This window comes from Callorhinus ursinus, unplaced genomic scaffold, assembly GCF_003265705.2.
Source record: "Callorhinus ursinus isolate GAN/ISIS: 27379988/994484 unplaced genomic scaffold, GSC_fseal_2.0 scaffold1, whole genome shotgun sequence".
NCBI classification, from domain to species: domain Eukaryota; kingdom Metazoa; phylum Chordata; class Mammalia; order Carnivora; family Otariidae; genus Callorhinus; species Callorhinus ursinus.
Window position 1 is genome coordinate 116,599,978 of NW_027397063.1, and position 13,310 is coordinate 116,613,287.

General features: G+C 49.1%; 1 protein-coding gene across 2 annotated transcripts in view; it reads right to left on the minus strand.

Moving 5' to 3' along the window:
- EPHB1 (EPH receptor B1) overlaps positions 1–13,310 on the minus strand; it is a 425,029-nt gene that overhangs the window by 107,678 nt on the left and 304,041 nt on the right. For both annotated transcript variants that reach the window (XR_012380507.1, XM_073899766.1), the window contains exon 5: positions 8,086–8,421. Coding sequence is in view for 1 of the 2 variants with exons in the window: in XM_073899766.1 (XP_073755867.1) it covers positions 8,086–8,421 (336 nt within the window). In the remaining variant the exon portion in view is untranslated. The remainder of the gene's footprint in view (positions 1–8,085; positions 8,422–13,310) is intronic.

The window sequence follows — 13,310 nt, forward strand, 5'->3', positions numbered from 1 at the left end:
GAGAGAGGATAGAAGAGAGAAGGGAAGGGAAGGGAAGAGAAGAGAAGAGAAGAGAAGAGAAGAGAAGAGAAGAGAAGAGAAGAGAAGAAGAAAAGAAAGGCACACGCATTTTAAAATCCTAGGGCTCCATTCTTTTGCTGATGTCCTGCAGCTCCGGTCTCAGAAGGAAACTGATCCCAAGGCCTGAGGGTTGGCAAAAAGTCTCCCTTGAACCAGAAAATATTTGTGGTCTGGTGTTGCCTTTATTTACCCAGAACATTTAATGTGCCTTTTTTCTCCATCTTTCACATCCGCTCCGAGAAAATGTTAATTTTCTGAAATTAAACACTTAGCTTGATTACTGTTTTGTTAATTGCGGCATTCAAAAACCCCTGGTGCTCCTGCCTGTTTAACATGGCTGGTGCTGTGAAAATGATAGGCACGGAGTTGGCATGCCGGTGGACAGACAGTACATCGGAACGCCGGCCCAACCACCCCAGCTATGCTTGCTCCAGCAGCTGGGGCTTGCCCGGGCCACCGCACAGTGTCTCTCCCAGGGCCATGTTTTAGGAGGACAGTGCCCCCAGGAAGATCCACATCTCAGCAACATCTGGAAGAATGTAGGGGCTTGACTCCAATCATAGCATCTGCCCAAAGATGCATGAGGAAGGAGAGACCACAGAGAGAGCTCAAGCTGCACCATTTGTTGAGGTCTGAGCTGAGTCTAAGAAAGACCGAGGCACTCATTCATATATTTGCTTGATAATTTATTAATCCATTCAATAAACATTTATTGACTTCTATTATTTCAGGCATCTAGCTAGACACTGGGGAACAAGAGCCAATAAGATGGATATGGGCGTGCTGTCCGAAGATTATAGTTGTGGCTCACGGAGCTGACATTTGCTGCAGGAGTGCAGGGCAGACACATCACCAGGACTCCTCCTCCCTCCCACCTCCTTTGCCAAGGCCACGGGGCGAACAGCAACTAGCTCATAATCCAGCTAGAAGTTCCCTCCATGAGGTTCCTCTATGAGAAGGGCTACTGCAATCTCATTTGGACTTGGAACGGGGTAAGGAACCTACTACAATCTCACTGCCAGTAGGTCTGTCCCATTTGCCCCTAACAAACCACAGACTGAGAATGCCTGGCCCAAGCTAGAGTGCAATGAGCAAATGAGCCCCAGGCCCCAAAGGGCCCTCCAGTCATCCTCCGGCAGGAATGCAGGGCGGGGTGTTCTCAGCTGCTCCCCAGCTGTGGGCAGCACCACCACTCACTGCCCAGGACCGGAAAGACGGAGAACACCCACAAGCAAACACCGCGCGGTCCAGCAGGTGATATCTGTCCATAAGAAGTCCAACTTGGTCAGTGAAATAGGCCACCCAACATGGTCAGTGTTCAGCCTAACCACCACAGTCCGAGATGCTCTCTCTCAACTACATGTGGCCGCCTCCTAACTTTGGGAAAGTGCAAGTTGGCACCACAGCAGGCTGTGGGACCAAGAGCCCAGCTGACCGGTCCTTAGTGCTGCTTCCCAGCTAGTCGTCTCCTCCCTTGTGACTTGTCTGGGCCCGTGACCCCAGTCCCAGTGAGTGCTGTGGACTAGAATGTGAGCTCCGCAAGGCATCGATTTTTGTCTGTGCTGTTGGCTCTTGTGTTCCTGGTGCTTAGAGCAGTGCATGACGCACAGAGAGCCTCAATAAATATTTGTTGAGAAAGCGAATGAACGGGAGCCCCTAGAAGCAGGAACCCATGAGTCAGCCTGTGGAAAGCGGTCACAAAGGCTGTGTTGAATGAATGAATACATTCCCAAAGTTAGAGCGCTTAAATAAATAAATAACCCCCTTCGAGTGCGGCTGAATCTCACTGCGCTCCTCTGAGTAGATCGGGGCTGCTGGCGTCATCCTAAGATCGTTCCCTTCAGCTTTCCTTTCAGGAGCCACAGAGCGGGGAGATACCTGGTCAGCTGGCTAGCACCACGCCCCAGGCAAACATTTATGTACTAACTACTATGGAGGGACTAAAGGAAACTGGCAAGTACTTATCAAGGTTCCCTGTGCCTAACACGGTGTGGTCCCTCCCTCCTGAAGCTGGCGTAGGTGAGAAGGGCTGATTTTGCGTAGAGCTCATCATCTCGTGGAGAGCCCCAAGGTTGCAGGGGGTGGGGGTGGGGTGCCATGACTTTGATCAAGAGCAGTGCTACCTGCTGACCTACTCAGCTCAACAGACAACACAGCACTGTTGGGAAATATGGCCCACACCTTCCTGAGACCACTTAAAATTTCCTTCTCAGTGTCAGGGCTTAAGAAACAATAAAAACAACCTTTTAAGAATTAACAATGGGAAGAAAGCAATGAAGTGAACTATGAAATTGAATTAAGAACAGTGAAAGTTTCATTTACTTAAGGTTTTTAAACTTTTCTTTATTAATTTGAATGAAAGTTTTCTTTAAAGTCATTCCAGTCTTTTTAAAGTTCTCTGACTCAATCTTTTCTCTACTTTGGAGCAAATTTCGCCTACTAATTTCCAATGAGACCAGCCCCTAAAAATGAACTGGTTTCAGCATATGGATCTTAACGCTCTAAATTTTTATAGGCAGCACTGTAATATTGTTTTAATATTTAATTTTGAGATTTACATAATATCTTTCCTCCAAAGAGCTCGTATATTGCAATATCATAAAATTCCTTTTCATATTCAAAGATTATTCTTTATGCATGCAAATACTATATTTAACCAAGGAATAATGCAAATTAGGTGATGTGTTCAGAGGAATTGGTGGGCTAGGTAATTCTTTTGTAGGAAAAGTAGCATCTCTGAGTGACTTTAATTGTCTAGGAGCTTCAAAAACACCTTACAAAATGGACAAACTATAGGGGTTTATGACCATTAATGGAAGTAAAGCAGTATCTTTTAAACAAAACTAAGTAATGGGTTGTGTCTGTGGGCACAGTGACTATGTTAATATCCCACACGCAGTAGGCACAGTGGGCCACACGTGGACCGTGGGTAATATAAATGTCAGATATAAATACTGCTGATGGCGTCATAGAAGTAAGAGGGCAAGTGCTGCTTCTCTAAACACACGAGGAGGAAAGACGGACAGGCTCCTCTGGACAGCAGGATCCGCCTGGCTCAGGTACACAGTTTTGGCTCCACTGCCCTCATCAAACTCCCTGGGACTTCACCACTCGCCTTGCTGGTGCCCACTCCTCCCTCGAAGAATGGACAAACCGATACCTGTCATTTATCTGATGGGGATCACATCAGTCCCAAACAAAGAGATGGAGGGGCCTCAGAAGGAAACAGCCTGGGAAGAGAGCCCAGCAAACCGTCGTCTGGCTCAGAAATGAGGCTCATCCCCCAGTCCGTAGCCTGGTTCACAAAGTGACTTCCTGTCCCATTTCATTTGCTTGTCACAACAGCTCTAGAAAGCAGGGCTCATTACTCCCATTTTACAGTTGAGAAAGAAGGGGTCGTGGTAGTTCAGTGAACTTGCACGAGTCATGTGAAGAGCCGAGAGAGGGCCCAACTGCAGGATCCCTCACTGTACCTCTGCTGCACTGAGCCCAAGAGGTGAGAAAGGTGGGGGCGCCTGGGTGGCTCAGTCGGTGAAGCATCTGCCTTCTGCTCAGGTCATGATCCCGGGGTCCTGGGATCGAGCCCCACATCGGGCTCCCTGCTCAGCGGGGAGCCTGCTTCTCCCTCTGCCTCTGCCTCTGCCTGCTGCTCCTCCTGCTTGTTCCCTCTCTCTCTTTCTGACAAATAAATAAATAAATAAATAAATAAAATCTTTAAAGAATAAATAAATAAAAAGTCAGCAATTTAAATCTAGGTTTTCAGCTTCTAAGTTTGGTAGTGCTGGGTAGGGCACCACTTGCTGGAGCTGAGCCTGTTCTCCATGGTTCTCTGCGGCCCTCACCACTCCCTGCAGCCTGACACTTGGCCCTGCTTTGCTCCTCTCCACTGCCAGCCCGGCCCTCTAGGCCCTTGCGTGTATTCTCCCTGGCTTAGATGGTCCCAAATTCACTGACTCTATTTTATTTTGCAGCAAGTTGATTTTTGAGATGTGCCGGTCTGATTTGTCTTATTTATTTTTTCCAAGATGTCCTCGGAGGTCCCCTTCCCCAACTCTGACATTCTGAATCTAGTTGGCAGAAAAAAGAAGTAAAGTTTGTCATTCACTTTAATTCTCTCTGACAGCCGGATGATCCAGCCATCAGTCTGAATCTGGGGCCAGGCGCCAGAGAGTGGCTGCAGGAGTTAGCAGTGATAACAACCTCTCTGCAGATCGCTTGGCCGCTGGAACAGAGAGACTTCCTCCTCATCTGGTCTATTTTAAACTCAAGGCAGCTGTATTCAGTGCAAGGCTGCATCCTTGAAGACCTCACGTAAATCTGAGCTTGCATAATTCATGACCAACCCTGACCAAAGATGATGGACATTTTTTTTTGACAGCTGAAGTGGCCCAGCTATGTGGCAATAGCTTAGAGAGAGCTTACAACTTACCTGGCTCACCATAATGTGATTTTTGATCAGTCGGAGAATAAAATGGCCACAAATCTGAGTTTGAAACCTAGAAACATCATTGCTGGCTGTGAGATGCTGAGCAGATTCTGAAAGCACTCTGACCCTGGGTTTCTTCATCTGATCCACCTCAATTTGGCATGGGCTTGGCACACTGGAGGTGCTCAAAATGGTAGTTCTCTGCCACTAGCTGTGGGCTGGGTGAGGATCTGATCCTGCTACTCTCCAAGTGATACAAGATCCTTGAGTAGTCATGACTATAGACATGACTGGGATAGTCACAGAAGGAGATGGAAGCCCTCAGCATCTCAGGACCCAAGAGATCCTTCAGTGTCCCCCCAGTGATGCTTGTCTCTGTGTGCCCTATGGACCAAAAGATGATTATAAGACCTGCTATGGTCTCTTCTTAGATCACAGCCCTTAGGGCCAAGAAAAGCCTCTTGGTAACTCTCTCTGGTGGACTGATGCCAACCGTAACCCTTTTTATTGGATACCTCAATCAGAACGATGAGCTGCCTGCTTCCACTGGGCAGGGCTCACAACAGCAGCAGGAGGCAGCATCAGTGTGGTATGTCTGGGCAGCCCGGAGAAAGAAGAGCATGACAGTCCTGTGTCTGCTGAATAGTAAGAGCTGCATGCCTAGCCATGGACATGGTCTGTAGCTTCTGACCAAAGGAAGAACCAGCCCAGAGCAACAAGTAGCCTCCCAGGATAGAATCTGAGATTCATGAGCATCAGGCTTCTGATCAAGTCCAAGACCACTTAGCAGCCAACTTATCCAAACCCTTCTCTTATGTGACCCTTACTGACACCCATAGTCAAGCTCCAATTCACCTTGGGGACACCTCGGGTCCCTTAACAAACACACATTCATCTCCATCTTGATCCAGAGGCAGGAAAAAGTCTTTTAGGGTTCCCTGTGACAGAGACGTGGCACGACTTATGGATTTACATGGGTCCACCTACCTCAGCCCTTAATGGATCTGGGTGATATGGCTTTCATGATGCCTGCTGCTTAGTCTCTCTTTCATCTCTTATAGAATGTGTCACTTAGGGGCACCTGGGTGGCTCAGTCGGTTAAGCAGATCACTCTTGATTTTGGCTCAGATCATGATCTCAGGGTCATGGGATTGAGCCTGGCACCGGGCTCTGAGATGGGCATGGAGCCTACTTAAGATTCTCCCTCTCTCCCTCTTCCCCCTCCCTCCCCTGCCTCCCAAAAGTGTCACTTCCATTCATGTTTCTAAACCTTTCTTGGAGAGGTACAGGCCCAAGTGTTTATTTTGAAGGATCTCATCTTTTAAAAGAACGATCTGTTGGTTAAAAAGAGTTTGCATTCACACACAGCTCTGTTAAAGCAATGTGATAGCTCCATGGTCCTCAGAGCCCCATAGCCCACAGATTAGGACCCGTGGGTCACCTTGTCATTTGTTTCATAATAACCACATGCAACCAAGAAGCATCCTTTTCTCATTGACTGTAAACTTTCTGACACCCAAATTCCAGATTCCCAAAAAGAAATCCCAGATTGGAAGATGTTGATGGGGCTGAGACTCCAAAATCAGGGGAGGTTAAGAGAAAAGGGCCTGTCATAGGGGGAACAAAGGGCAGGAGAAATACACTTTTGGAGGGAGCGAGTGAGTGAGGATGACAACAAATATTTTGAATGCTGACAATGCCGGGCCCCTTGCAGGAGCCCCGGTCCCTTGGTGCCTCTGCAGCCTGGGAAGGTGCAGATGGCAAGACAAGCAGATGGGCAGGTTCGGGAATAGCAGGGTAAGGAAAGGGAGGGGCAAGAATCAAAGCAAACCGCTCTAAGTGGCAGGTTTGTTCGCACATTCTTAGAGAGAGAGAGTAGACAGCCAAGCCCAGCATGACATGACAGCCTGGCAGGATTATTAGTCCCAGAAGCTGGGACACTAAAATATTTCAGCCAGTTTTCTGCCTTAAACTCTCCAAGGGAAACACTGCTAACAAAGGCTGCCCGTGTTCCGTGCTCAACGTGATCCAGAAATTACCATCCCCTTTTCTTTGGGGAAGACAGACTGTCACAACCTTTGTCTCCATGGTGCTGGGGCTGTGGTCACCAGCTGGAGGCTTCCACACTTCCACGCCTGTTTTCTCACTGCACACGCATGCATGCAAACACGTGACCATACACATACATACAAACACGCACACACGAACACACACATGCTCACGGCAACAACGCAGCCATCTGGACAGCCATGCTCTCCCACAACACCTTTTTTTCTCCTGAGTTCTGACAGCTTAAACCCAAGAATCATCTGCCATCAAAGATGCCTGGTATTGAAAGAGGCAGAAGGAGCCCGCGGATGGGGAGGTGAGGAGCAGATGAGGACAGAGTAGAGAAGAGGAGGTTAAGAAGGGGGAGTGACACAGAGGGAGAGAGAGAGAGAGACAGTAAAGGGACGTGCTTGGCTCCAGCTATTCCACTAACAAGCTGTCCTTCTAGAATCTGTTGATTGAGAAAAATCCATAATTCCAAATAAGATCACAGTCCATTGCCCACGACCCCCACTGCCTATAGACTTTCCCTCTGCAGTCTTGCACCATCACCCCAGGGGAGAGATTGCTCATTTCTCTCTAACTCCCGCGGTATTTACCGCATATGCATGGTACACACGCCTTGGACGCACCATGCCGCAGATTTGGATTGTGCATCTAAATACTGCAAATTCTGCAGTTAATGAGTTTTCTGGGAGGAACAGTGGTGTCCAGGTCTCACTGTATCCCTACAGCTTGGCATACATCAGAGCCTAACTAGCCCTCTCTTAATAATGAGTAAATAAATGAGTGAGTGCTTGAATGGACTGGTTAAATGGATATAAAAAGAAATGGATTGTTGCAAGAGGTGTAAAAAGTAATAAAGAGAAAAGGTCAGAAGAGTAAGGGATACAGAAATAAAGAGGAGAGAAGCAAATGTGTTCTGAGCTGTGCATGCCACAGGGATGTATGGGCTATCAGGAATGATCTATTGCCGATGATCTGAAGTCTCTATCACAGCATAGCATTCATCTAAGCAAGCTATACAGGAGAATGCACTCTTGAATTACATGGTTTAATTGAAAAATAATCTATGAAGGCACTACTCACTCTATCACATGATTCCTGGGAAGTTTCTTTCGTCGGGTTTTCTGATAAAGCAGCACTGGTGTTCTTAACATCGTGCAGGGCTTCCACCCATTCACCTACCTATCGCCCCATCCATCTGTCTGTCACTCTACCACCCATCTGTCTGTCTGTCCCTCTATCTTTCCAAAGGCACTTGTTGAGCCCTAGCTGGATGCACAGTAATGCGTTCTACTCTGACTTGGATATACCTCTTTGCTTTTGTGCTGAGCGTGAGAATATCCCACAGAATCCAGCTCACCCTCAGAGGTGAAACACTACGCCTGTTTTCTCCATGGCTGCAAATGCCCATCGCCTGACGCCTTGGTCCTGGGAGGAGGCCAGCAAGCAGAATGGGTGTGGCTACAGCTTTGCCCCTTCATAGAGACGGACAGGGAGCCAGGCACGCAGACAAGCAGAAGGCACACAGGTGCCTCCTGACTTACCAGCTTGGTTCGTGGTGATGTTGACGGAGACATGCTGTGGGGGAAAGGGGCTCTTGCTAGAGACTCCGTTGACAGCCTGGATGTCGAAGGTGTAAGGGGTGTGGGCCCACAGGCTGCTGATGGAGACTCGGCCCTCGGTCAGGCCCAGCTGCCGGGGTACAAACTCCACGTTGTCATCACAGCGGGAGCAGCTCCGACGGTCTGCGCGGCACTTTCTACAGATGATGTTGTAGGTCACATCGTCCCGCCCACCCGTCTCCCTGGGCGGGTGCCACTCCAGAATAATAGATGTCTCATTGACGATGGAGATGACGTTGCGAGGGCCTGATGGGACACCTGGAAGGAGACAAAGAAGGGCCTGGTGAGGTTGGGTGGAGGCTTCCTCCTCCAGGCTCTCTCCATCTGTCTTTGGTGGGTTCCCACCCTTGTCACATGCATGCATCATTTCCTGTCCCTCAATCCCAAATCTCCACACTCTGATCCATTCCAAGAAAATGTGGTGGACAGAGATGACAACTCACCCCAAACTCCCCTCTCAGTCGTCCCCGCTGGGAAGACTTCTTTCAGTCATGTGTGCCAAAGGAGAGGAGGTTGTGAGGACCTGGCTTCAGGCCCTTTTGTTCTCAGGACTACGCCGCTTCCCCTAGTCAATGCGAGCGTAGAGTATGTATGTATATTAGACACTTATGGGATTCCTGTCTTTTCTTAACTAGTGTAGAACTCAAGGGTTGAGGGACACCAGCGGCCCATCAAAAGCCCCCAAAGATCCTAGCATTCTGCACAAAACCTCACACAACTTGGGGTCTGTGTGGTGTGTACACGCTGGGGGTGTTTCTCTGCAGGACAGGTTGCTAGACCACCTGCATAGATGAATATTCACAGTGCCCAAACTTTGGTGCATGAAGACAAGAAGCAAAGTTGGGTGGGAGGTTCAGACAAGCCACCATTTTTGACCCCATGACATAAGAAGAGCATAGAGGTTTGTTCCAGACACTCTGCTATAGCTGCTTTACACACATTTACATGGGAAGATACAGTGATTAATTCAATTTTATAGAGAGGGAAACTAAAGCTGGGCATGCAGACTGGCTGTAGATCATGTGGTCTATAAGAATTGAAGCCAGTACGGAGACCCATGTCTGCCTGATTCCATAGCTCATGCTCTTAACGACAGCCCTCTGCTGCCTGCTAGTGAAACCGGGTATCTTTCCCTACTAAGGAAAAAGCTGTCTCCCACTCTGGCCTTACACTGGTACAGTACTCCAAAGGTTGATGGTCTGATCTGTTCATGGATAACAGGAGACTTGAATAGCCTCTCTCTCCTACAAACCAGCCAGGCTTACTGGGAGTCAAGGAGAGCAGCCTTTCCCTCTGGACAGCTCTGTCTATTGCTGCTCTTCATCCTGTGGCAAAGGTGGAAATGTCTTGTTAAATACTAAATTCTAGAAAGCCTGGTCCTTTGTAGAAAGGCAAGCTGTTTCTGAATTACCAGCCACAGTGCTGGACATTTGATGAAGTCAGAGAATCTCCTGCCCAAGAACAGATCACAGCCTCAGGTTCCCCAGCTGAGCACTGCGTATCCTCGATGTCGAACGCTGAAAATGAATCCTACCCAGAAACCTCCCTTCCAAACAATGGGTCTGCTGGAGCAGCCGCTTCAGATAGTAATGCGTTCAGAATTCATGCACGTGACTGTTGCCAGCTGAACGAAGACATGTGTAAAGTGGTTCATGCTGAAGACAGGAATCAAATGCCAACAAACAAAATGAGGGAATAACAACAAGGTCGGGGGGCACCAGGGAAGGATTCTGTGTTGAATCAGTCAACAGCAAGCAGCTAGAGCAGAAAGCAAATATTAAATCGGATTCTATTAAAATGTGAAAGAAAATCAGTACTGTACTATATAAAGCCCATTAGGCCTGAGCTAAAGCACAACTTTCATGCATGCTTGTGACAGGGCAGGATTCATGAAGCATTTTTACTGAAGTCTTGCAAATAGCATTCGAGAATTCCCCACCCATCTGCCCAGGGATAAACATCCATCTCTTCTCGAATCAGCACACAGCCAGGGCGGGGAGGGTAGCAGGCACGGCCGTCGGCGGGCTCTTACTGGGCCAGGCCAGCTTCACCTCACATCGCACTATTCATTAACACACATATTGGCGAGTGCCTGGTTTGGACACATCTGTTTGCTCAGACTGATGAGATTCCAACCACAAGCTCCCAGTGGTCAGTGCCACTGTTCCCTGTCTCCGCAGACAGCCCAGCCTCTGCCACAGGCCACCGTTTCTCACCCTCCTAATAAATACGTTCATCGAGGGCTTGCTCTCTGCGAGGCATGGGGCGAATCCTCTAATGGTGTTCTCTTACTGCATCCTTGGGACATCATGAGGCTCTTACTGGAAAGCAGCCTTGGGTGATGGGGCAAGGACAGGTATTGCCTGGGAGAGTGGCCACCCATCCTTCCCACCCTTTGGAGGCCTCCCCATTGCAAGTATTTCCTTTCTCCCCTGACCTTCAACGTCACCCTCTCCCGTGACTCCACCTTCTCCATTTAAACACCCATAAATTTTGGCCATTTTAAAACCAAAGCACCATCACTGGCATCTTTCTACATCGGACATCCTCTCTTCTTCGCCCTGCAGCCGAGCTCTTCAAAATGGAGGCTCTTCTCTCCCCTCGCTTGGCCCAGGGCAGCCCGGTTACTTCGCCACTCTCCCACCATGTCTGCTTTTCCTCTGGTCTCCTACCTGACAAATGCGGGGAACACCCTTCAGTCTTCCCTTCCTTGACACCCCGAGTCCTCACCAGCCAGACCCTGACAGTCACATCTTCTGTGTCCCCCACGGACGGACTGTCACCACAGTGAGGGCCCATCTCTTTTTCCTCAGAATGTTCCCTTCCTCAGGATCTCCACCACCTCAGAACCCCGCACCCTGTGGACTTTTCTGCCCCTATAGCAACAGCCTGCCCGTGAATCCGCCAACATTGCTTTGCGTCCTTGTTAGCCATTCTCGTCTGCCGGAGTGTGAGTTCCGAAATATACGTGAGATCATGGTGTTCCCCTGCTCAAACCCTAATTGCCCAAAAGTCTACCTTCCATTCACATCCTTCATGTTCCCTTGTAGTTGTGTTGCTTGGGATCTCATCCCTGGCCACTAGATGCTCGTCCTTACATTGTGGCCAGTAGGAGGATTCCTGTGATTTCCTGTGCACACTCAACTCTCTTCATGCCCCCGAGCTTCTGCACAGTGTTCTCTGCTCTCTGGAATTCTTTTGGTCCTTATCTGCTTGATGAACTCCTGGACACCCTCCAAGATCTAGCATTCATTCCACCAGGAGGCTTCTTTGAGGCCTGCAGTCATGTGCCTCCCACCCCTGGGTTTCCATAAGTCCATTTTTAGATGCTAACACAGATCCCATCACTGCATTGTGATGATCTCTTCCTCTGGGTTGTCCTCACCACGTGGCCTCCTGGTGGGCAGGAGCTTGTGGTTGGCTTGTCTCCGGGTTCCCTTCCCCCAGCTCCTTGCCCGGGGGATGCAAATCCCTTGCCCCTGGTTTGACCTCTGCTCAAGCTGCATGGCTTAAGATCACATGTGTGCCCCCTACTCCAGTATGAGAGGCCCTGCTGTGGGGCAGAGGGAGGACACAGATGCAGTAGCAGTGAGGACCCATTGCTTGTGCCCTGAGTGGTAGAGGCTTTAGTGAACTAAAGGTAGCAAGTGGGGAGCTGGTTTAGAGAGGCCTTCCCTGTCCCTTAATCCAACGGTGTCCATAGCAGCTGGGAAGACCCCAGTCGATGCTGCCCCATGTCTGCTCCCCACTTAGGAAGAAGAATGGTGCATTTCCAGGAAGATCTTTTTTTCATGTTTATTTAGAAATAGCCTTCATATAAAGCAACTACTGTCCCCTTCTCGTTCATGGCTGCATTCCAGAGAAATACATCTGTGGGGGCATAAATGGGGGTCTATTGGGCCCATGGTTATTGAGTCCAGAACTGCATATAGTAAATCTTCTCCTTTCGAAGAGAGCTGGGAGAACCTAAATATGTGTGTCCTCAATGGTAGGGGTGTGTCTTGTTATCTCAGAGCTCAGCACAGTGCCTGGGCTCCCAGTGCGCATCTATGCAGGTGGCCCGAGAGCGGGCCACAAACACTGACTGGGATCCTGTCCCTTACTTATTCATTTCATTCATCCATTCCTTTAACAACTATACCTGTGCTGTTCTAGGCACTCAGGGGTTAGGAAAATGCCAAACAGATAAGCCTCTGCTCCCAAGGAGCTTACATTCTGGTGCGAGAAAACAGATAAGAAAGAAGGAAACCTCGAGATAAATGAGATGACTCAGATAAGAGTAAGTGCTCTGAGATAAAATAGCCCCCAGGTCAAGATTGCCTCCCAATAATGCTTAGCTCCTGCTCCCTTTCCCAGGAGGCTGGCTCTGGGCAGGGCAAGCCAGGGTCCAGGGTCTGGGCGGCTAAAACACCAATGGTCCCTGGTCTCTGCTCCACTGGCCTAATGATAGGAGCCAGGTCCCTGTCAGCAGGCTGCTCTACCTCTCCTATTCTTGGAGAGTCTGACCAGAGCAGGTTCAGGCCCCGAATGAACCACCGTTACCTATCCAAGCTGCACTCCCTGGGTTTGAGGACTTAACCCTGCAGGGAGCATCCGTCCAGAACCAGAGCTCCCAGCCACATCCCCAGGAACGAGGCCAATTGAGACAACCACACAAAAATGTTAAAATGGGGAGTGGAGAGGGAAGTCAGAGGGAGAAGAAAATCTGTCATCTCCGTCAGCAAAAGCCCTCAGTGCGTGCAATGGCAGGGCTCAGAGCCACAGTCTCCTTGTCTAAGCTCCCTGCTCTTGCGTCCATGTCCTCGTTTTTCTTAATTACATACAGACAGGCTTTTTGAAGCTTCTCTGATCTGTTGCCACGGTTACTACTGATGAAAGCTTCCTGTGAAAAGGGCTAAAGAGACAGTCCTTTTAAAAGATGGGAAAACCACTGAGCTGGTTTAAGTGGGAGGGGCATGGTAGGTCCTAGGTTATGAGGATGGGGCTCCGTGTCTTCCAGAATGTGCCCGAGAGGTTGGCTCAGCCTGCATGAGTACAGTTGGTATTGGGACTCCAAAGAGTTAAATAGAAAAGATCCTCCTAGAGGCAGGATTGGCCCAAGTGTTACCATATTGAGATAGAATCTCCTGTTTCTTAATGTGATTTAG